Here is a 23,587-nt window from a genome sequence, read left to right as displayed (position 1 = left end):
ATGCTAACACTACACTCTACGCTACTTTAGACAGTTTATGAGCCACTTAAGGGTTTCTATAGAGTTTAGCTACATCTAGATATTCAAAATTAGATGTATGATATACTACACCAATATAGTAAGTGCATTATGCTTGATATATAAACTTAATGCCATGCTGAGGATATTCTATTTGGTGATATTCATGACTAAAAGAGAGATGCTTCAGTTTCTTGTTTTAACCAACTAGGCACATAAGTGACCTCAGTGAGCCACCAGTGCATCTGGCGGTTATTCTTACCAGTGCTAATAAGTGGGCTCACCTCTTAAAATGAGGTGTGGTCAGGTGCATTGTTGGCGCATTGCTATCTTGTGGCAGCAGAAAGTGACTGCGCTATTGACCAACAAAAACCTGGTCTGAAGTCAATGGCACAGTGTTTCTGTTATTTTAAGGGCACATTATCAAGATAGTAATATGCACCTACATAGGCAGGTGCAAAACGCACGTACACTGCTTGTTACACACACGGACGCGCAACAGTGCACAAACAAGCAAAAGATTTAAAATAAAAGGATTACAATGTGAAAGATTATTATTCTGTACATCAACATATTTTAAAAAATACATGTCATATTGGTTAGTCATAATATTTATCAGAATTAACTAATCAGATGAAATTGTCCAATTATTTGACCAAATAGTGGCAATACACAGAGGTATTTAAAAAGACCCGTCAGTTTGAAGGTCTGTCAAGACCCAGATCAGATACGGGTTGACTTTCCTGCTTCATCAATACATGAGGACACGAGGAACACATGGGAAAATAATTGAGGTGAAAACAATGATTAAATTACAAAGGGAAATAAATCTGCACAGCTCCTAGCTGCTGCCAGCAGCAGGATCAGCAGCTGAGAGCTGATCAAGTCCTGATAACTGTGTGTGATGATTTTTTACAAGGCTAAAATTAAAGATTTAATTTCTGAACAATATTTAACAAATATTCTTTAATATTTTTGAGATTACCGTGATCTCAAAAATCACTGTTTGACCTGTTATTCCATGACTGCAGACCGCCTGCTGTGCCACCTGACTGAAGCTGACCATGCAAACATTTCAACCCGCACGTCTTGTCTCTTTAGGGTTTTTTCCTTGTGTACCACCAGGTGTAAAAAAAATTCTAGGGGAAACACAGGGTTGGCACACAAAACTGTTTTAAAGTATCACAGATTCTCAGTTCTACCTAGTCAAGGTTGCCATAAAATACTACTAACAACAATAAATACAACAAACAAAATATAATATTCCTTTGTATATTTTATTATTATAAGTAATGTATTTAGAGCCAACAAAACATATACTAATATACATCTTTGAAATATCATCTAAAATAATCAAACACATTTCTCACAAAAAAACTGAATATGAATCATTTGTCACCTTTTCCTCATCATTATGTACACTCAAAAAAGTAAATACAAGTACTAACTTCTAGATCAGTGGTTATCAAACTGTGGTTCAGAGAGCTACAGGGCTCTTTTGCGCTCTATGATACTGTAGCAGGTGACTGGTCAATGTTTCACTGTCCCTGCTGTTAGCACTACAATTTACAGCACAACTGGAAAAATCTCTGACAGCAACATAAAAAGAAAAAATCCCCAAAGAAAATATCTAAAAACTTACAAAGTTTACAAAAGCTGAAATGGTAACATAATATATAAACATATGTTTATACACATACAGCAAGATTTCAGTACAGGAACTGTATGTATTGTATGAATGTATAGGAATTGACTATAATATTTACATCTCCAGTCTGTCATGCTCATCATTTGCTGTGTTGAGTGTTTCAAATTTGTTTCCAGTGAATCACCAGCTACCAAACGTGTTTTTCCACATTCTTCAGTTTCTTGGCTCAGTGCTTGAGTTGCACATTTCTCTGTTCAATCAAGTACTCTAGTTTTCATGCTGAATATCATATGCAAGGGGTCCATTAATAGCAAAACCAAGGTAGAAAGAAACCTTTTCTGTGCTAAAACCACTTCTTATTCCACCAATTAGAGCTGGACGCACAGGGATTTTCAGTTTTCCATAATTCGCAAACACCTCTTCTTGCTCAATGGTTCCAGTGACTCGCTGAAGGCAGTTGGTAATTGCTTTGTCTTTAAATATGTCTCCATTCCGCCAAAGTTGTGCCAAGGCATCACGGCGCATCATTTTAAAATTCTCATCAAGTTTGGGTTTAGAAATAAGCCTCTTGAGCCCCTTTTCTTTCCCCAGGTAGAGATGAGCAACAGTGCTTCTCTTGTGAAACAACTTTGACAGATGTTTGCGGGACGAGTTTCGAATTGCAGTCACATATGTGCCGATTTCTGTGTTTTCCTGAGTTGGACTTGGCCAGAGTAACAGCAGAGCCAGGTAGTATGGGTCTGGGAAGGGATACCGAAGTCCTACATCTTGCAGAGTTTTCAAAAGGAGATCAGAGAGGTGGCTGTAACTCTTTACATGTTTCGATTTTGTTTTCAAAAGGTTAAGGATTATGTTTGACAAAATGTAATTAATTGTTTCCTTTGTCTTTTGTTTTTTGTTGATAAATTGTTGTTGTTGTTGCAAGAATGCATAGCATTCTGTGATCTTCTCAATCTCTTCAGCAGGTTTGTCCAAATGTTGAAGGATCCCTGCGAATGTATCTGCTTGATTCCTCTCAAGACACAATCTTCGCTCTTCAATATCCATTTTCAAATTGAGATTGGGATTGTTTTGTTGTTCTTTTTTGATTTCCTCTGGTGCAGTGCAAAAAAGACTTACATACTTTTTAAAATGACCACAGACGGTCCAACGATTCTTTGAATCAAATTCTGAATTGTTCCCTTTTATATACATGAAGTAACAGTCAAGAAGTTCAAATGTTTCTTTTACCTCAGTTTTTAAATTGAGGAGGAACGGCTCATGTTCTTTGATGATCTCCATGTATCTGTTGTTGATCTCATTGTCATCTTTATAGATGCTGGTGATTGGGATTACTTTCTGCAGAAAACTCTGCAAGTACTTCTTCTTCATTGGATCATTTTCTTCAAAGAATGGTAATCTGCCCAAAATCTCAAAGATCAGGAAAGCAATTTCCAGCACACCCACATAGCCATAAATATTATATGACTTTCTGGGATAGTCCTCTGACTCATCATCAGCGGGTTCCTCCTCAGGTTCATCCTCTGTGTTTGCCAGCTCTTGAGCCCTTTTAAACGCTTTGAGAGCATCATCTGCTATTTTAACGTTTGTGTTTAAATCTTCTGGGTTATGTGTTGTCTCCTGCTTTTCTCTGTGGATGTTGGATTTTAAATTGCTTTTGTACACCTGTCCAATTGTGTCAAATGTGTACGGATTTTGCTTGATGTTCTTGGCCTTTTCTGCCCACTTCAGAGCCTCTGGGAAGTCACGCTCATTGATGTACAGATATCTTGCCAGTGCCTGGGGAATAGATGCACTTGTTTCAAACCTGGATGATGCTTTCACAAATATTTCTTGGACAGTTTGCCTGCCTTGCTGGTTGTGGATTTTCTCTATGAGGGGAGAAAATGGTTCTCTCTCATCTCCATCTTTCTTACGCTGCCTTTCATCTCCATCTTTCTTGCGTTGCCTTTCAATCAACATTCGCTGAATTGAGAGCATGAATCTGTGTTTGACAACTCCAACACTGAAGAACAGATCACAGTGAAGAATCTCCATAGCAATACCACTTACTTTTATATAGCAGCTTCTCTCCAACTCTTCCAGACAGGCAGATGCTATGGTGTGATGAAGAATTCGGATGCCTTTGTATCCGCCCCACTCTTCATTTGTGTCTATGATGAGGAAGTTTGAATATGGCTTCATTCTGTCCAGTACACTGTCCTCCCTCCAACGTATCATTTTCATCCCAAGAAAATCCTCACAGAGAGAGAGAGAGATTTCAGATTCTGCCACATAGGTGTTCAGTAATGCTATAAAAGCAAACAGTTGGGCCTCCTTTGTGCTGAAATCAAAGCTCTCCAGTGTGTTACGAGCAAGATCGTCGACATAATCCGTGTCAAAATTGCTCTTCATGATCATGAAACTGTAAAAGTTTTCAGGCTTTTCATGAGATTCTTCAAGCTCTTTAAGTTTCTTTTCAAACTCCTTCTGTTCTTCTGATGTCAATGAAGCAGTAATGTACTGACATGGTGTTGAATTGTCCTGTTTGTATTGCTCCTTTGGGCTATGTGAACGAACACAGTTAAGGATGATGACTTTGCAGTTTTGCATGTCATCCATATTCATGTTGGAGAAACCCTCTACAGTTTTACGGATGCAGTTTGCAAGTTCATAAGGATTCTTGGTTTCCTTTGAGTCATCAACTAACAGCAAAACTGAAGATGGTTTCTCACTCTCAAGCTTCATGAGTTTTCTAACTTGAATAGCGACTTCATCTTTTGGCAGTGTGTTGTCTTTCAGCACAGCACATCTGAACTCTTGACGGAGATCCCACATGACATGCATCGCTAAAGTGGTCCCACCACAGCCTGGATGGTGGAAAAGGTTGAGCAGAACACATGCATTTTTTGAATCTCTCCACTGAGACCTTATCATCCTCTTCACATTTTCATACTTGTCTCTCTTGATGAATGGCTTTTCTGTGTCTTTGTCACAGAAGTAGAAGTTCCACCATTTGACTTTACCCCCTCTGTAAAATTCTTCCTCAACTTTGATTCTGAAGTCATGGAACTCTTGACTGTTTTCATCAAAGGTGTTTTCACACTGATTTAGACACAAAATGTCCAAAGCTGTCATCAGATCTTCATCTTTCTGTTTCAGAACAACAGCACTGGAGTCCGAAGAGGGAAGCAGCCTTTCAGATGACTGATTGAAAGGCCCGAGTGCCATTACAGTCCCATTGACCTCGCTAAGGGTCAACTCATATATGGATTGTGAGTCAATGTCACAGTCACACTTGTCTTGTATCAGCTCCCTCCATTTCTCATAGGTGCTCTGAGAATCACAAATAGTGATGATGTTTTTCTCCTCAGTGTGTTTCAAGAAGGACTTGTAGGTGTCATAGATTGGGTCTTTCTCAGAGTCCACAGGTGAAAGTAGGAGGAAGATGATGAGACTTCTCCCATGAAGGAGAACTTCAGGGTTGCAAATGAATGAAACCAACTGCTCTACATCTCTGCAAGATTTCCTTAGCCAGTTCTTATAATCTAACTCTCTGTTAGAGTCGCTGTCAAGGTCATGTCTGCCATTGCAGAAGACCCAACTGGTCTGTTTGTAGAGGTTAAGATTCTTTATCACCGATTCAGTCTGTCCTTGATATTGTGATGGGGTGTGCTGATTGGCGACTCTCGACTCTCTGTATGAGTGACACAGTCCACCTTTAGCAGCAGACTCAGGGTCAAAGTCTAACACACAGAACAATTTCAACTTACTCAGAAACTGGAGGTACTGCACTTGTTCTGGACTGCTTTTGTTTGCAACAACAACAAATCTGTCATAGTTGTCCAGTGAGTTCCCACCACAAGTCAACAAATTCTTAAGTTTGTCACCCTGGTTAGCTTCTTTCTTCAAAACATCTCTTGAAAGACACTGCTGCCTCAGTTGACCTGTATGAACAGTAAAATAAGTACATTATTAAGTAGACAAACACACACAACATCTCTTGATTGAACTTTAAAGGTTAAGGTTGTTGTTATTCTGTATTTTTTTATTGTCAGAAAATCCCAAGAAAAAAACCCAAAACCAAGTATGTGCTCAATACTTTCTGACTTCCACATCTTGCCTCAGGCTCTCAACTCCAACTTCACTGGTTCCTACTGAAGACATAAATCTTAAATGGCTTACAAATATATAGATACATTTTAAAACAGGCTCAGTAATTTCCTAAAACAGCTGGCCACTGTAGTTTTTAACAAACAGATGAAAATTGTACATTTGTTTGGGACTATTTTCAGTGCTGGATGAATCCACATTTGGTGCTCTAGTGAGAATTTCTGGCAGCAGGATGGTGTGTGGGATTGGGACAAAATAAACTACAGTGTGTGTGTTCATGGTCATGAGGGAACACATCACCCAGTCCAGAGGTGTGGCTTGATGGTGTGTTTTTAATAGTTCATGTTATGTATCAGGATTTGCATACACAGGCAATTCTTGTTTGAAGGATCAGTACTTTGTTTCAGTGGGTTTGGTCTTTTAATGGGACTTGATGACAGTAAGAAAAATATGAAATATTGCCAGTCATCCCAGGTGCAGTTAAGTTTCTGTTGTAATTTGAACACTCAAAACTAAGGTTTTCTTCAGAATTAACAACAATAATAGTTTAACCTCAAATTAAGTTAGATTCAATCAAATGTGTGACAACATCACAAACTAATGCAGATTATAAACTACAACTAAAGAACATTTAGGCAAAGTCATAAACTTCATCATTTGAATACACTTTTGCATTTGCTATCTTACCCATGTTCTTTTCCAAACAATTAGCAAGTTGAGATTGATTGATTTCTTTTAGAATGTCTAGTGTGATCTGCAAGGCCTCATTGCCTCCGTAGTGGTCAGTCATTAACATAGCAGTGTCCATGGTGTCCTTGCCCTCCAGTTTACTCCAAGGAACAGGTTTATACTTGGATTTGCTGTATTTTTTTAGGTTGAAATGAAACCTTTTTAGGTCATCTTTAGGAAGGTCATCTAAGGTTTTCTGGATCTCCACAGTGACATTGGGTATGTCAGGAAAGATTGTGGTCTGTGGAAAGAAAGGGATGTAAATTATTTATTGTTAACATTACAAAGAAATCACTGTCTATAATAACTAAAAATCCTGGAGGTTTGTTATGCCTTTATGTGCTGTAAAAATGGAACTACAAGTCACTGTGATTTTACTGTATTGATTATAAAACAACAGAAATTTTACCACAAGAGTTTCTTTCCTCTTGGCGCCCAAGTCCTGTGCCTTTGGTTGCTGAATTTCCTCTTTTCCTGCAGTTCTCTTGAATGGCAGATGAACATTTTCGGACTTTTTTCCCACCATTTCATCAGTTTTTGATTCGATTTTGTTATATGACTCAGCTTGCTGGGTTGCTATTGCTTGAGCCAGACTTGGCTCAGGTTGAATGGGTTTTGGAGTTGCTTTTTGGTCTGTGCTGGTGTGAGGGATCGGTTGCAGTGTCGGCTCTAGTTTCTTGTTCAACTGACGTAGTTCTGCCAGAATCTTTACAGCAGGACCACTTTTCACATCCAGATCCAGAAAATCCTGCTTCTTAAAGCAAACAAGGCAATCTCCAGAAACATCTTCCTCCTGGAGCCGTTCTGCATATTTGCTATATGTCTTCACATGCTGCTGTAACCACTGGTTCACCTGCTCCTTTGTCCACTTTTCCACGTATGCTGGGAACTGTGACTCATGTTTTGATCCTTCTTTCAACCTTTCTAGATAAGATGTGATTTTGACTGCAGGACCGTGTTTTATTCCCAAGTCTAATATGTCTGTCTTTTCAAAGAGAACTAAACTATCTCCAGAGACATCTTCTTCAATGAACCTGTCTGCACAAAGCTCATGAACTTTGACCTGTGTCATCAGCCACAGGTGGACATCTTCCTTCGTCCATTTTTCAATTTCAGGTGGCGGCTTTGTTGTTGAGCGTTTCATATTGGATCAACTAAAAATGAAACAGATGAGTCATAGATCAAAATAGTGAAAGGAACAGTAAGACAACATATTGCCTTAAGACTGAAGATGTCAAAGAAAAAAAAAATATCAGTCACCCAGATGGTTATTGGCTTTTCAGGAGAGTTAAAATATTCATTTACATTATAATTGGTACCTGAAGATTGTAAATCAGTTTATGAAACAAATGTAGTTCAAATGTGGTGGCAAGCTATAGTAAACAATACAGTACACAGAAAATATGCCAAAAGTTTGGTGGGCATTCCTATGGAAGTCCAGTATACATGCAAAATGATGTTATGACCTAGCAGTAGTGCAGAAAGAAAAAAGAAAACTAAGCTGAACTAAAAAGGCTCACGTTGACACATCTTACCATTGTACTTACATTTCACATTGATTTAACATTGCTTTAAGTTGGAATATCGGAAATTTAGTATTTTTGACTTAATTGAGAAAGGGGCCCCAGAGCTTGACAAATTTATTGGATCTGCCTGACATAGAGAGTCTTATTTTTTCTAATTTAAGGAAATATAGTATATCACAGATCCAGTGTGTATGAGACAGGGGTGTAGGAAGATTCCACCTCGTTAGGATCAGCCTCCTAGCCAGAAGAATTGTGAAAGTGGTTAGATAATATTTTTAACACATTAAATTTAGCTTTATTAAATGTCAGGTCTTTGTCAGGAAAAACATTTTTAATCAATCATTTTATCATCGAGCACAACCTTGACTTTATGGTTTTAACTGAAACTTGGTTAGACCAAGATAACAGTGCAGCTGTTCTTATCTAGTCAACCCCTCCCAACTCCAGTTTAATAAGTGAAGCTAGAGTGCAAAAAAAAGGAGGTGAAGTTGCCATTTTGTTTAATGATTCCCTCCAATGCAAACAGATGTCTTATGGAAACTTTGATTCTTTTGAAATGTGGCTCTTTAGTTGAATTCCTCCCCTCGAGCTATATTTCTAAATATCTACAGGCCACCTAAATACTGTGCAACCTTTTTTGATGACTTTGCTGAACTGCTGTCTATTGTCTGTATTGACTTTGACTGTGTAGTTATTGTTGGTGATTTTAACATCCATGTTGATAACCCCCAGGACGGAGGGACTAAAGAACTGTATTATGTTCTTGATAACTATGGACTGACTCAGCATGTGACACAACACACACAACACACACACACACACACACAACAAGGGGCACACTCTGAGCTTAAACATCTCTAAGGGTCTGAACATTTCTAAGGTTGTGGTGACTGATGTTGCTCTCTCTGATCATTCCTGTGTTTTCTTTGAGAGTGCTATCTCTGTACCCACAAATGTTCAAACAGAGGTAATCACAAAACGACGATCACTGAAAACACTAGTGAAATATTTACTCAGGCCTTTTCTTCTACACCTGCCCTCTCTTGGGTCTCAGTCAATGAGCTTGTAGATAATTTCAATTCTAAAATTACAAATGTCATTGATGCCATTGCACCCACTAAGGTGAAGGTTGTCTCTGGTAAGAAAAGATCTCCATGGAGAAATGCCACGCTGGTCAGAATGGAAAAAAGAGTGTTGAAAAGCTGAATGCAGGTGGCAAAGGTTCATTATGACATCTATAAAAAGAGACTTCACATTTATAATTTGGAACTGAGAAATGCAAGGCGGCCCTTCTTCTCTGACATCATTGCCAAAAACAATAATAATGCACATATCTTATTTGCTACTGTCGTCAGGCTAACAAACCCTCCTGTGTCAGTAGCCCCTGAACCTCTGTCCATCAGGGCCTGCAATAAATTTGCCTCCTTCTTGACTGACAAAATTCAGAAATTTAGACGAGCAGTCAGTGCTTTCATATCAGGTGCAGGATATGTGTGTCCACTTAAAATCAATTTGAATAGTATGACACAATTCCATCCGATCAACCATAAAAACCTGGAGGACATTATACAACATCTGAAATCCTCCTCTTGTTGCCTTCATATTCTGCCGACAGGCTTTTTCAAAATTGTTTCAAATTGAACGGCCTCAGATCTTCTACAGATTGTCAACACGTGTCTTCTCTCAGGTGTCTTTCCACAGGCCCTGAAAACTGCCGTCATCAAGCCACTCTTAAAAAAGAACACTCTAGACACTTCACTAATGAACAACTATAGGCCCATATCAAACCTCCCGTTTTTAAGTAAAATCATTGAAAAAGCTGTTTTTCAACAGCTGAACAACTTTGTGGCACTAAACAACTGTTTTGATGTCTTCCACTCAGGATTTCAGCCAAAACACAGCACTGAGACTGCTCTTGTTAAGGTCTTCAATGACATACACTTAAACACTGACAGTGGCAAAATTACAGTATTAGTGGATCTCAGTGCTACATTTGGTTGACCACAACATATTACTAGACAAACTGGAAAACTGGGTGGGACTTTCTGGCACAGTACTGGACTGGTTTGAATCCTACTTAAAGGATAGGGACTACTTTGTGTATATACATAATAACACATCTGAGCAGACAAAAATGACATGCAGAGTTCCCCGAGGCTCCATTCTGGGGCCTCTTCTGTTCAACATCTACATGCTCCCACTAGCTCAAATTATGGAAAACAACAAAATATTTAACCACAGTTATGCTGATGACACACAAATTTACATAACCATATCACCAGAGGACTACAAGCACTGAGTAAGTGCATTGAACAAATCAATGATTGGATGTGCCAGAATTTTCTTCAATTAAACAAAGACAAAACTGAAGTAATTGTTTTTGGATGTTAAAAACCACAAACCAAGCCAGAAATCTTGGTGAAGTCAAGCTACATTACAGCCACAACAGCCACATTAAGACAATTACAAAGTCAGCCTACTATCACCTAAAGAATATATCAAGAATTAAAGGACTTATGTCTTAGCAGGATTTGGAAAAATTTGTCCATGCATTTATCTTCAATAGACTTGACTACTGTAACGCTGTCTTCACAGGTCTCCCTAAAAAATCGATCAGACAGCTCCAGCTGATTCAGAATGCTGCTGCTCGAGTCCTCACTAAAATCAAGAAAGTGGATTATATCACTCCAGTTCTCAGATCTTTACACTGACTTCCTGTCTGTCAAAGAATTGATTTAAAATACTGCTGTTGGTTTATAAAGCACTGAATAGTTTAGGGCCAAAATACATTTCTGATCTGCTGCTACATTATGAACCATCCAGACCTCTGAGGTGGTCTTTTCAATTGTATTTAAATGTCTTTTTACTTGTGTTGCTTTTATATTCTGTCTTATTGCCTTTTATGCTCTATGTAAAGCACTTTGAATTGCCTTGTTGTTGAAATGTGCTATACAAATAAACTTGCCTTGCCTCTCTGTCACACTTATGAACAGTTAACTCAGGCACTGTGCAATAACCCTGAAACACTTTATACTATATACCCACTGCACCTACAAATGATATATATTTTAGTTTAAAATACAAAATGTGCAATAACATGTACACATTTAATTTATTACTGTATATCTGAACAGGCTGTATATACTGTACATAACCACAGACTACATGTATATAAAATAATGTCACTTTTTTTAACCATTCAGTATTTATATCGTCACTCTGTGCACACCTCACTTCATTGCACTACTTGTATCCTGTTTAGAGTTCACAGAAACGTATACGTTTCACCTGTATAGACTTTCCTCATGTATCTTTCTGAGATTATTTTGTTGTTTGTAAGTATATTGAGAGCCACCAATTCGGAGTCAAATTCCCTGAATGCATAAACCGACTTGGCTAATAAAGATGATTTGAAATTAAACATTGACATATTATCACCATATAAGGTTGTGGTATATAAAGTTATTTTCCTGTAATCCTTTACCTATTTCCTGTAATGACAGAATAATAACAAAGAATTATCCAATGCATTATTAATTTAGGCAGTAGGGGGATGTCACATGTATCATGTGATCTGAATTTTGAGACATAAAATCAGCAGGGTAGATAAAAACAAAATATCCTCAATTGGAAATGAATGAGAGAACATAAGCTTAATGTAGTTTAAGGGCGTAATATTGGTCTAAGGAGTGAGGGGCACAACATGTATATACTTTTAATTTGCAACAGCAAATATATTTTAGAGAAAAGTATTACTGTGAGGATGAGGAAAAATCTTTAATGAATGTGTCTGCAAATTTCTGCTCTCGCAATATTTGCTTGTAGCAACTGAAGCCTAATTAAACTCAGACTACTAATCAAAGTTTTTTTTTTATATTAAGATGGTTTCATGTCTCACTCTGAAATTAAAGCTTTGAGCAAATAAACAACTGGAGAATAAAAAAAGGGGAAATCATGGAATCTTTTTGTTCAACAAAATTTTATCTAAGTTTTTGACTCATCAAAGTAGCTTCCTTTTACAAATATAACAGCCAAACACCATCCTGTTCTTTTCTTCTAAGTTAGTTCGGAACCCCTGACAAGCTAGGTGTAGAACAAAGTGTACTACATGGCTCTGCAGGATGCTGTGATAAAGTCACCAATAGGGCTGGGCGATATGACCAAAATCTCATATCCCAATATAGGTAATTTCATATCCCAATAACGATACTATCCCGATTTAGCACGTTTTAATTCAATGAATAAACAGTTGGTCCTTGCGCCTTACCGCCTACCTTTGTACCATTTAAGGCTATTCACTGGACTTGAACTTTTTAAATTTTAACAAAAACTGGGAAAATTGGGGTGTTCTAAAACTTTTGATTGGTAGTGTGAAACAAAAACAAAAAGATGAAAACAAATAGAAATGCTATGTTAATATCTGTATTGTTAATGCAATATTCATTTTCCTTCATAGAGACCTGTTACTTAATGACAGATAATGTTATGTTTTCATCTTTACCACAAAGAGCACTCAGCTTTACTTCGTTATCTTTGATGTTTGATTCTAGCATCCTTTGAAGAGAATATTAACTGTAAATAAAATTATGGACTCAAATTTTTTTTTTATCCAAAAAACTTGCAGAGGAGTGGAAAGTGCTTTTCAGCCATGCTGGCAGCATTGCTCTTGGGATGTCCATGTCAGTCTGTCTGGCTACCATTTTGGTCCAGACTGAAATATCTCAACAACTGTTATTCTATGTAGTGTAGTGTAACAGTGTAGAAGAGGGCTCACACTGGTCAATACAACTGGTTTGTTCACAGATCACAAGAGCAGTTAAAAGAGGGTATTGTATTATTCTACTTGGCAGGGGAAGTGCCTTTAGTCAGCCTTTTCTGTCAGACTCACAAGAGCGGAAAACAGTGGCTCACTGATAGTCAAATCTGTCCACAAAAAAAAAACCCACTTCCTTTCTACTGTTGCCATTTTGTTAATGTCACTCTGTTTGTGAACTTTTCTCTTGTTTCTCCAACTGCTGTACTTGCATGCATTGTCCGTTGTGGTATGTGTTTTTTGTGTAGCTACAAGCTAAGATTTGAAAGTTAAACTGTTCATCTAATTGTAATGAAATTTTATTAAAAGCCCACAATTTATTTTAACTATACAAAGTGGTTTGGCGATTCTATATCAGACATGAATATTAGTAATTTGTCAGCATTAAAGTTGAACTAACCTTATATACTGTAGGTTAGGTCTACATTACAACACTTGCAGTGTACATGTATTACCTTAAATATTATTAAAACATTGCCAAATGACAAATAGCCATTGAAATTTGTCTGCAGAAAGAGTAACTATGTGGTAGGGTACTTGAAGTTGGGCCACTGACAGTTACAGTCTGGTGAGGCTTACTGTTGTAATGCATCAACTCTGTCAACAAGCAGTCTGACCCAAACAAACTTCATATCGTACTGTTGGTCTGTTTTGGGGAAATTAACCTTTAATTATCATTCCTTTTCTTTGCCTAAGCACCTGCCCCCCAAAATGTCTGTGCACAGCACTGCTCTGTACTGCCTGCTTGACCCAACTAATATTTGCTCTTTCTCCAGGGCTGGCACACTTTGTGAAGATAGGTCTGGCTATGTGAGACTAATATTTGCTGAACCTTGTTCAATGCTGTCCTGTTACATACCTCATGTGCTATACACTTCTTTGGCTACTGCTTCAATGTTGTCATATCAATAACATTAACATTCTCTAATGTCATATTTTTGTTTTGTCATGAGTTGCTGTTTGCACCCTATTGCAATAATTGTGTTTTTATCTCTACCGTTTTTTTGTTCTTGCTTTTTTCACTTTTAGGGAGTCTATTGTAACATCTGCCCAAAGCTACAGATGAAAACTAGCCTTCAACTACTGTGAGAAGGTTGACGCCCCACCGTTTCCATGCAACTCTACTGTTTGATGAGTCATCTGTTGTCTTTACATCGTTTAAGAAACCACAAAGAAATTCAGACCAAATGAGGTTTCACTTCTGAGTTTGTGCCTGAATTTAAACATACGGGTCAATGACGTGACATGCAGGTTTTTGTGTCCGAGGGCACTACTTTGGTTTTAAATAATTTTAAATGATTCATAATAAGCATCATTTTATTCTATGAAACCTATTTAATTTGAACATATTTCCAGATTATCATATAAATTATATATATTTTACGTTTTTCCATCTCAAACCCTCAAAATGTCAGTGGTGCAACCGTCCAAGCAAGTTAACACTATATGAAATGTGTTAGATGTGTAATTTAAAATATGAATTAATATAACATTAATATGTGGGCATAATTTTATATTGAAAACCTTTCAAATAAACAAAGTTTAATAGTTTAATTGTTCTTAAATTGTTTAGAATTTTAAAAACTTTGTCCGGAAATCTGCATATCTGAAATGTCAGGGTGGCGCAACTGCATTCATACAACTTTTATTTTGAATTGAAGAGAGAGATGAGTAAACAGGATATTGCATCATCTAAAGGATCGCAAATTACCTTGACTGATGAGTGAAAGGTATGTAAATCTCTCTCATATATTGCTAATTTTCTCTTCATAGTTAGACTTGTACTGTTTACATGTCAGGTGGTACAACCAATATAAAACTAAGAAAACGTTGTTTTAATCTAAAACTCTTTATTGTATTGTAAAAATGAATGAATGAACTAGCTAGCAAAGTCAAAAGGTTAAATAGATGTCCTAGTAGATGCCTGAATAATTGGCAAATAATAGAAAATGTCAGGTGGCGATACCAGAAGGAATGTCCTTTCTTAATTGAATAAACATGTTAACTGAGATATACAAATGTATATTATTAAAAATATTAAAGATATTAATTAAATGTACATTAATAGTTTGTGCCTGAACTTAAACATGCATATGTTTTGTGAACTGACATGAACCTGCTGTCATCCCAGCATGATATGGTCCTTATGTCATTTCAATTTGACTTGATTAAGCTTAACTCTAGTAAAGTGAGATTTATTTGCTCAACCTGCTGATCTTTAACTATAAACTGTTTTATTCCATGATATGTTTACACAATGCTACATCCAGAATTATGTTTTCTTTTTTAGCCTTAGTTTAGTGTTGTTATTATTTAAAAGACCGGTTTCTTCTTACTATAGTGAAAGCTCATTAGTTTTCCAATGCAGGAAAATTTAACTAACCCACTTCCTGCCAGTATTTCTGGCAGCTTTTTTTCACAATTTGTATTCAAAAAAATCGAAATTATGTTAAATTTACACCATTGTCATGTCCTATCATGGTTTTAATGTGTGTTTTTAATCAAATGAAATATATTTTCAATGTCAGCCTTGTAGAATCTTCTCATGAAACACCAACATACAGTCTGTGCTTGTCAGTTTCAGTCTCCACCCTGATATACAGGATGTGCTTTGAATGATGCATTTGGCTGTATTTTTGTACAGCCATTTTATGCTTAACCTGCAGGGATCAGAACACTTCCCTATTACCGTCTCTGTCCGTGTATGTAAGTTCTGCCTAAAACATGAGATTAGTCCTGCACTAACTCTGCAGCGGGTCATTAAAGGACACAAGGTCACATTAACTACTTGAACGTATATGTAACTTATAAACTTTGTGATTTTAATTTTTAATTTAAATTTAATTTAACTCTTTTTTCTTTTGTGAAGGGTGGTCTAGCAAAGTAAGAATTTCAATGTATGGTGTAACTGCCCGTGTTTACTTTACACATGATAAACTTCTTGAATTAAATTTAAAACACTGGTCAGTTTTTAGATATTAAGATGTGTAATAAGTGACATAATAAATAAGTTACAAAACGTTTTTTCTGGGTGAGCTGCTTCTTAAACCAAAATTATGAACTGAGTCCTAAAGTTAAATTTTTTTTCTCAAACGAATTACAAATTGATTATTAAATGTGAAAATAGTATAATTACCTATACTTCACCCACTCATATAACGAGCCATTTCCTACCAAAAGCTTTAGAATAATAACCAAGAGGGCGGTAATGAGGTTTCATACGAATGCTTTCCACAATTGATGACACATCAAGTATAGTTATTATTCAAAATGTGAGCGTTAGAAGAATTGATTGTTTAGCTTTTATATGAAAAGTGAATTTCTCACCGACTGAAGTCAGCATACTCACGCTGGTTTTCTGCTGCGGACCATTTCTCCTGGTAGATGGGGTTTGCTGTTAACTATTAACTGGATATTTTACGGAGATCATCGAGCCTTTATCCGTGAAGTCTGCCCCTCCCTGCAACATCATTTCCTGGAGCAATGGTTTTACAGCACACCCACTCACAGACGTTTGAGTCCAGGTCTAAGAAATCAGGCAGTTAATATAGATTTATAGGCTATATAACTAAAAATAGATTACGCCGTCAGAAACAAAAATTAAACAATTAGACATTTATTAATAAACACAATGCCAGATTACTGGACGGAGAGTTTTAGCTTTTGGTCATTATCATTATTATTAAACTTAAGTTCGATCGTCAATTAACTGTAAAACCGCTGCAGACTACAAATACTGTGTAAAATATGTGTTTGGCTGCATTTACCTCAGTAATAATGTCCACACCACCTCCACCTGCTGCTCTCTCTCCACCTTGTATTCATGTCTTTCATTTGTCTTATTTTATCTCTTCATCTCCTTTTAGTTTTCCATGAACGTGTTTAATGCTTCCTTATTAATACATATACGATAGAGATGATATCACAGTTGTATGAGTAATATCGGAGTTGAACACAGCCAAAGTTCACATTTTGTAATGAAGATCAGGTAATGATTGATTTTTTTGAGCTCAGTGATCTGATATACTTATACTGATCTGATAAACCTGGCATTAACATCCGTCGCGGGTGATCCGATCACAAGTGGACAAGTTTAAGTACGTCTGATTACACCTGGCATTAACATGCGTCTCCACATGCGTCCTGAGTGACCACTTGTGGTCGGATCTCACTTCCCCGCTCTAGATGCAAATAACACGGACATTATTTCCATTTTCAAAGACCAAAGTCGTTCGTTATTAACCGGCAGGAGGACCGGACTCAACTTGTTTGACTCAACTTGTCGGAATAGAGAGAGAGAGAAAGAGAGAGAGAGAGAGAGAGAGAGAGAGAGAGAGAGAGAGAGAGAGAGAGAGAGAGAGAGAGTTATATGCAGTGATCTCCCCGCAGCTGCATCTCTCCATTCAGAGACACTGTGCGCATTTACGCACGAGACACAGCAGCATAACTTCCATTTATTGTTAAATCTCCGACACGCCGACAGCAGCGGTCAGGATCTAATTTTAATAATGTTCTGTTTTCTTCTACACATCCAACAGATCAGCTGTTACACACAGTCCAGGTTTATACTGTTTGCAGTAAAGCAGCCGCCCTCCTGATAAAACCTGAGCTCATCATGTCCAGCAGCGCAGCAAAAGAAAAAACTGTTGTTATCAACTTGTCAGGAAAGAAGAAACTATCTAGCAACGTTTAGCTTCTTAAATATTTTTTTAGACAGACAAGCGAAAACAAGTTAGTTTCTGGTTTTGGCTTAATTACTGTTCTCATTGTCGATTTGAAGAGGGAAATGGGTTAGGGGAACGGGGAAAACGTTTTTTAATTCACATGAAAAACAAATTGATTTGTTTATCCTGTTATCAAACAAGTTGAACAGCTTTGGACCCGGAGGCAGCAATGCAATTCCCTGCCTAGTCTGCCGGAAAATAGAGGACGTCAGGTGAGTAGGTGGTCCTTCAATGTGGACCAGGACGCATTGCGTTTATATTGCCAAATGAATGTGGTCACATGCGGCCCAGACCACCTCCGAATGTGGTCTTTGAGTGATCGGATCTCAATCCGTCCTCAATGCGTCTTGGGTGCGTTTAGACCTGTATTTAGAGCTGTCCACTTGTGATCGGATCACCCGAGACGGATGTTAATACCAGGTGTAAACAGGGCTTATGTCCTAAATTAAATAAAAGTTAACTTAAAAGTTATTTAAATGTTTTATCTTAATTAAGGAGGTCCTTATTTACACTTAAAGAATTTATCCAATTTTCTTTTTCTCACAATTAGTCACTTTTAACAGTAGAATCTGAAATTTTCATCGCCAATGCCAAAAGCCAACCTTAATGCTTACCTTTAAAGTCACACTGAAACGGAAATTAGAGCGTTTACAGCTTTGTGACGTAATTCAGAGGGACACTGAATATGAGTGCAGGGTTTCGTTATCTGGAATTTAAATCAAATCCTAGATATTTTAAACTTGAATGGAGATCCTAAAGTTTCCAAAAATATCAAATATGTCAAGCTGAATGTTGGGGAAATGTGTCTAAAATAATGTCATCAAGATGATATGAAGAATATTTCCATTTTAATGAAATGATGCAGCCATAAAAAGCAAAGATTCTTGGTAACTTCCCTCAGCATAAAAATCTCATATTTAAGATGTCAGTAAAGAGCGGAAGCAAGCGGTTACAGAATAGTACTGGTAAATATGTGATATAGTTTAAATGTTTAGGCTAGAGTCACAGACTCTGACCAACAACCAACATTAGCTTTCTTGTTAAAGTCTCTTATTTAACTTACAAACATTAACACAAGTTTTTTGTTGCACCTTAGCTTGTTTATAAAATTCTTCTGTCTCATGCACCATATCAGTGTCCCCTTCCACCTCCACCAGTAAATATTTACAGTACAGACCTTTGATTATCTTACCTTTGGCTTTAGGAATCCAAATTTATTGTTGTTTTCACTGATTCTCGGGTCAGATTAACATCTAAAATGTACCTGCATTTTAAAATGAATATATTGTCTCATTGCACAAAGTATAGACATACAATTATTTTAACAGTTTCAAGATTTGCAATGTTTTAAGAATAATCTCTTATCAATAAATACCTTAAATACTGTAATAACTTTTTTCATGACACTCAATTGTTTTCACAGACATACTGAACATATTAGGTATAATCTGATCAAGTACAGAACAAGCACTGATCTTACTTATGTGCCTAGTTGGTTAAAACAAGAAACTGAAGCATCTCTCTTTTAGTCATGAATATAACCAAATAGAATATCCTCAGCATGGCATTAAGTTTATATATCAAGCATAATCCACTTACTATATTAGTGTAGTATATCATACATCTAATGTTGAATATCTAGATGTAAATTCTATAGAACCCTTCAGTAACTCCACTGTCTAAAGTAGCCTAGAGAGAAGCGTTAGCGTAGCATTGCCAAATGGCTAGCATAAAAGAGTAATTAGCTAGCGTTAGTAGTCTCAAAGTTGTTAATATAATATCATTCAATACATCCACAAAAACCAACATTAACAAAGCAGACATAGCCATATAAAATGATTACTTACGATGCCTCAACGAGAGTCTTAGAAAGTGGATGACAGCTGAATGTTTTTCGCTTAGTCACTGTGCCTTTCAATAAAATGGTGGACGTAAACTGATGCACATAAAATGCCAGGCTTAGTAGACATGGAAACAACGGCAGGGAGTCACTAATCACGACATCAAAATAAGAGTAAAGTTGCTGGAAATAGAATATTAGGCTAAATAAAAGGGTAAATAACTGCATCCAGGTAAATGCCTGCTTCTAATATCAAATCTGATGTAACTATTGTTATCATTATCTATTCTATCAAATATGTTTAAACTGGACAATAAACAATAATAACTGTTACTCTTGCCCTTTCAATGACGGTAACCCTTTCAACCTAGCTAGCATTTAATTTGCTAGTGCAGTCTCCAAGTTGTAACAATAATACATCCATATTTCAATTTCATGAATTGCATTCACCAAACTTATGTAGGCTAGCTAAAATAAGTATGATTTAATCAGTGTGTTCAGAAAATGGATTAAAACCAAATGAGTGTTTTTACTGAGTCTGGACTGACTAGTGGTAGGATATTAAATAAAAGACAAAAATCACTGTATTCCTGCTGATCATATGAACATTGATTATTGTTAAAACTTAGCTGCAGTAATGTTTTAATTACATTTATCACACAGCTAAATCTTGCTATTTCAACCTAGCTAGCATCTCATCAAGTTTTAATCAAATACAATTAACCTACTGTACACTGTAAAAAAAAAAAAAAAATTCACAGAAATTTACTGTATTATTTTACTTTTCTTTTTGTTTTTTCTACATTAAGTGTAAATGCCATAAAAATAAAGTAAATTATTTTTATTAAAAATATTCACCATAAAATAAAGGCTGTAATCTGTAAATTAATATAATGGAATATTATAGTTTTTTAACAGGATTTTTCAATTACTTAATGGTCTTGAATATTACATTACATTGAATTCTATGTAAAAATACAAATAATACACATCCTATTACTGAATGTAAAATCAAGGCAACTTTCTGTTTTCTTTTAAATTTCATGTAAAAAAAAAAAAAAGTTAAAAAAAGTAAAAAAAACACTTACCGTCGAATAACAGTAAAAATCGTTTAGTTATTCTACAAGAATTTTTTTTTAAATACAGATATTTACTGTAGACATTATCTGCATTTTTACAGTCCAACTGTTGTAAAATAAAAAAATAAAAAAGTAAAATATTGCTAGAATGCTAAATAAATTTATAAATGTGCACAAAAAAATTAAAAACATTGCAGAAATACCTTAAAATTACCTAATTTAAATAATGGCTTGTTTTATACAGTATTCTTTTGTTAATTCATAGAATTATCCAATTTATCCTTAAGACTGCCCCATCAAAGCACAAATTTCTGGATGTAAAACACAAAAAAATTATGTAAAATTATATTCAAATGATCCTCCTTTAACACCCATTAAAGGTATCTTGAGAGCTTTAGGCTTTAATTGTATGTGATAATCTCATCTCTTTACAGTAAATTCCTGGTAAAAATATTGGTTTGATACTGTACAAAAAATAGGATCATGCAAAAATGGCATACAAAAACATAATTTTAATAATCATTGCCTTATATAAACATTATCTGAAAGTAATTACAAGCAACTATCCAATAGATCTGCAGACTTCTCCAATTAATGTATGAGATTTACTGTATATAAACAGTATTTGACAGTAACTACAAGCAACTATCCAATATATCCATCTGACACTTTTCTTCAGAGGGATATTTTTTATATATTGTGTGTAAACTGCCATCATTCTTCAGAGCCTGCCACAGCTGTGAGTACTGTAGCTCCCTCAATTTGTTTTGTGCATTGCATTGTTGGAGAATATTATCCATCAATAGGACACACAAAAATAAATCAAAAGTCAATTTTGTCACTTTTCCATTATGAACACACTAAACATTTAAACCTTCTGTATACTGAATGAGTGATCCAACTGTGGTGAATGAGAAGAATACGCTGAATGAAACTTAATGACTCTTTTGTCCATTCTACTGCTGTGTTTTTTAGATATATATTGTATAGTCTGAATATACGTTCATATTTCTATCTCCAGTGGATTGGAAATGTGTTTTACTTCTTCAGGGGAGATGTCAATCAAAGACAGTCTATACGGGCCCACACACTGCTAAGTAGAGGGGCCTCTAGGGGCCTTTAAACTGGGAGAAGCAAAAGAATTTAAAAATATATTGTTATGACCCAGCTTAAGAGAAACCCTGGCTCAACATGAAAATGACAGTCCCTCTCCCCAGCTCCCAAGAAACAGCAGCAACAAGGGATTTTGCAGCCTTTAGATGTTTATTTCATAGTTGTGGTTTCAGGGTGAGTTAACAGCAAAACAACAAACAAAAGGGAACTAAAGCTAATCAACCTAAAATTACCTATTTAAACATAAAGAAACAAAAATACAAATCACTGACATAACTCCTAACTTAACAGAGACAGGAGGAAAGATATTAAACAAAGATGCCATCCACCCCTACAGAAACTGGGCTGTTAAATATATTTACAAAGTTATTTACAATACTGTACACAGTGGGTCAGAGAAGCAGAACAACAACAGCAACAACAATAACAATAGATACATGACTAGCAACAGCAGGAACAGCAGGAGAAGGACATCCCCACGTCAGTGTGGTCCATGGGGTTTCCTGCGGATGAGAAAACACAAAGAACTCAGGGGAAGAAGTCAAGTTAGTAACATGCATTAATGGTAAATGAATACATACAGATGGAGAGGAGGAGGAGAGAGGAGCTCAGTGCATCAATGGAAGTCCCCCGGCAGTCTAGGCCTATAGCAGCATAACTAAGGGCTGGTCCAAGGCGAGCTTGGTCGGCCCTAACTATAAGCTTTATCAAAAAGGAAAGTCGTAAGCCCACTCTTAGAGAGGGTAGAGAGGGTGTCTGCCCCCCGGACCGAATCTGGAAGATGGTTCCACAAGAGAGGAGCCTGATAGTTGAAGGCTCTGCCTCCCTTTCTACTTTTGGAGACTGTAGGAACCACCAGTAAGCTGCATTCTGGGAGCGCAGTTTTCTAGTGGGGTAATAGGGTACTATGAGCTCTCAATAATTACAGAGATCAATGGCATAGAACCAACAGCAAGCATGCCAAAAGTAGTTACAAAAAATGACCAGCAGGTGTCGCACTGAGTGAACCTCCTCATCAATAGGTCTGTACACTCAATTTCTAAAAAAATAAATAGAAATGTGGATATGTTGACAGCTAGACAAAAAACAGGCATCTATAGATAGGCATTTATGCAGTGACTAATCTACACAGACAGTGAACATCATATGAAGCATCAACTATTGTGCAGTAAATCAGTTTGGGACATCTCATCCAGGTAGCATCAGTTAGAATCAAGCTCTCACTGGACAGTGGCCTCCATCAGCTGTGATCATGTGGAGCCACTTGATAACTGGCAAAACACACTCAATGTAATTCTGCAGACTGGTTAGAGACTCATCCTACCTGATAGGAAGGGACCGCTTTACGGCTATTATGGAGATAGGACGAATAATTTCCGCCCACTAATAACTTTGTCGATATACATTTGACATTTAAATATTGTATTGAGATAGACTTGAAAAAGTCCAAACCTATCCTTGAATCTACTTAAATTTTGCGAATGCTACAGGAGGCGTTCAAGTTCATTTCCCATACAATATGTACTGACATTACTGTGAGTGTACTGAGAAGTTACGCTGCTGGTCTTGAAGTACTCAGAGACTCCTCGCGCTGATACACCAGAAGACTACGAAGGGCCAGAGTGCATCTCATTTTCATGAACATTTTGTTCCTAGACTGAAAATGAAAAAGTAATAATTATTACACAAATAATTATACATCACACAAACATCAAGCACAAAACAGTGTAACAGTTCAACTAATGTAATTTCCAAAAAATAATATAATTATGATGGTTCTATTTTTTTAAACAACTATCGTTGCCCGAGCCAGTGTTTGAAAATTATATATATAAAAATGTTTGTGGTCATGTTTCCAGACTTTACAAACTTGCCAGGGTTGTAAAATACTGACTTGCAGTATTATAAAGTGCTATGCAGTGTTTTGGCATCTGAATAGACTCCAAACGCATGGATCTATCCCTCAAACTGGACTTCTTGTATCATATTTCATCATCTCATTGCT

General features: G+C 36.5%; 1 protein-coding gene across 2 annotated transcripts; it reads right to left on the bottom strand.

Annotated features, from left to right (window-relative positions):
• Window positions 1-1,079: 1,079 nt before the first annotated feature.
• Window positions 1,080-17,061, bottom strand: LOC137187316 (sterile alpha motif domain-containing protein 9-like). Of its 2 annotated transcripts, none has more exons than XM_067596124.1 (4): window positions 16,154-17,061; window positions 6,897-7,641; window positions 6,446-6,728; window positions 1,080-5,592 (listed from the first exon to the last, which is right to left on the bottom strand). In XM_067596124.1, exons 2-4 carry the CDS (start codon window positions 7,629-7,631, stop codon window positions 1,934-1,936), a joined length of 4,677 nt encoding a protein of 1,558 aa, XP_067452225.1. In that variant the 5' UTR covers window positions 7,632-7,641; window positions 16,154-17,061; the 3' UTR covers window positions 1,080-1,933. The 2 variants fall into 2 exon arrangements, with proteins under 2 accessions (XP_067452225.1, XP_067452226.1); XM_067596125.1 differs by having other exon boundaries at window positions 16,176-17,061.
• Window positions 17,062-23,587: the final 6,526 nt, after the last annotated feature.

This window comes from Thunnus thynnus, chromosome 8, assembly GCF_963924715.1.
Source record: "Thunnus thynnus chromosome 8, fThuThy2.1, whole genome shotgun sequence".
NCBI lineage: Eukaryota > Metazoa > Chordata > Actinopteri > Scombriformes > Scombridae > Thunnus > Thunnus thynnus.
The sequence above is the reverse complement of the archived record's forward strand: the minus strand, read 5'-3'. Positions and strand labels throughout refer to the sequence as shown.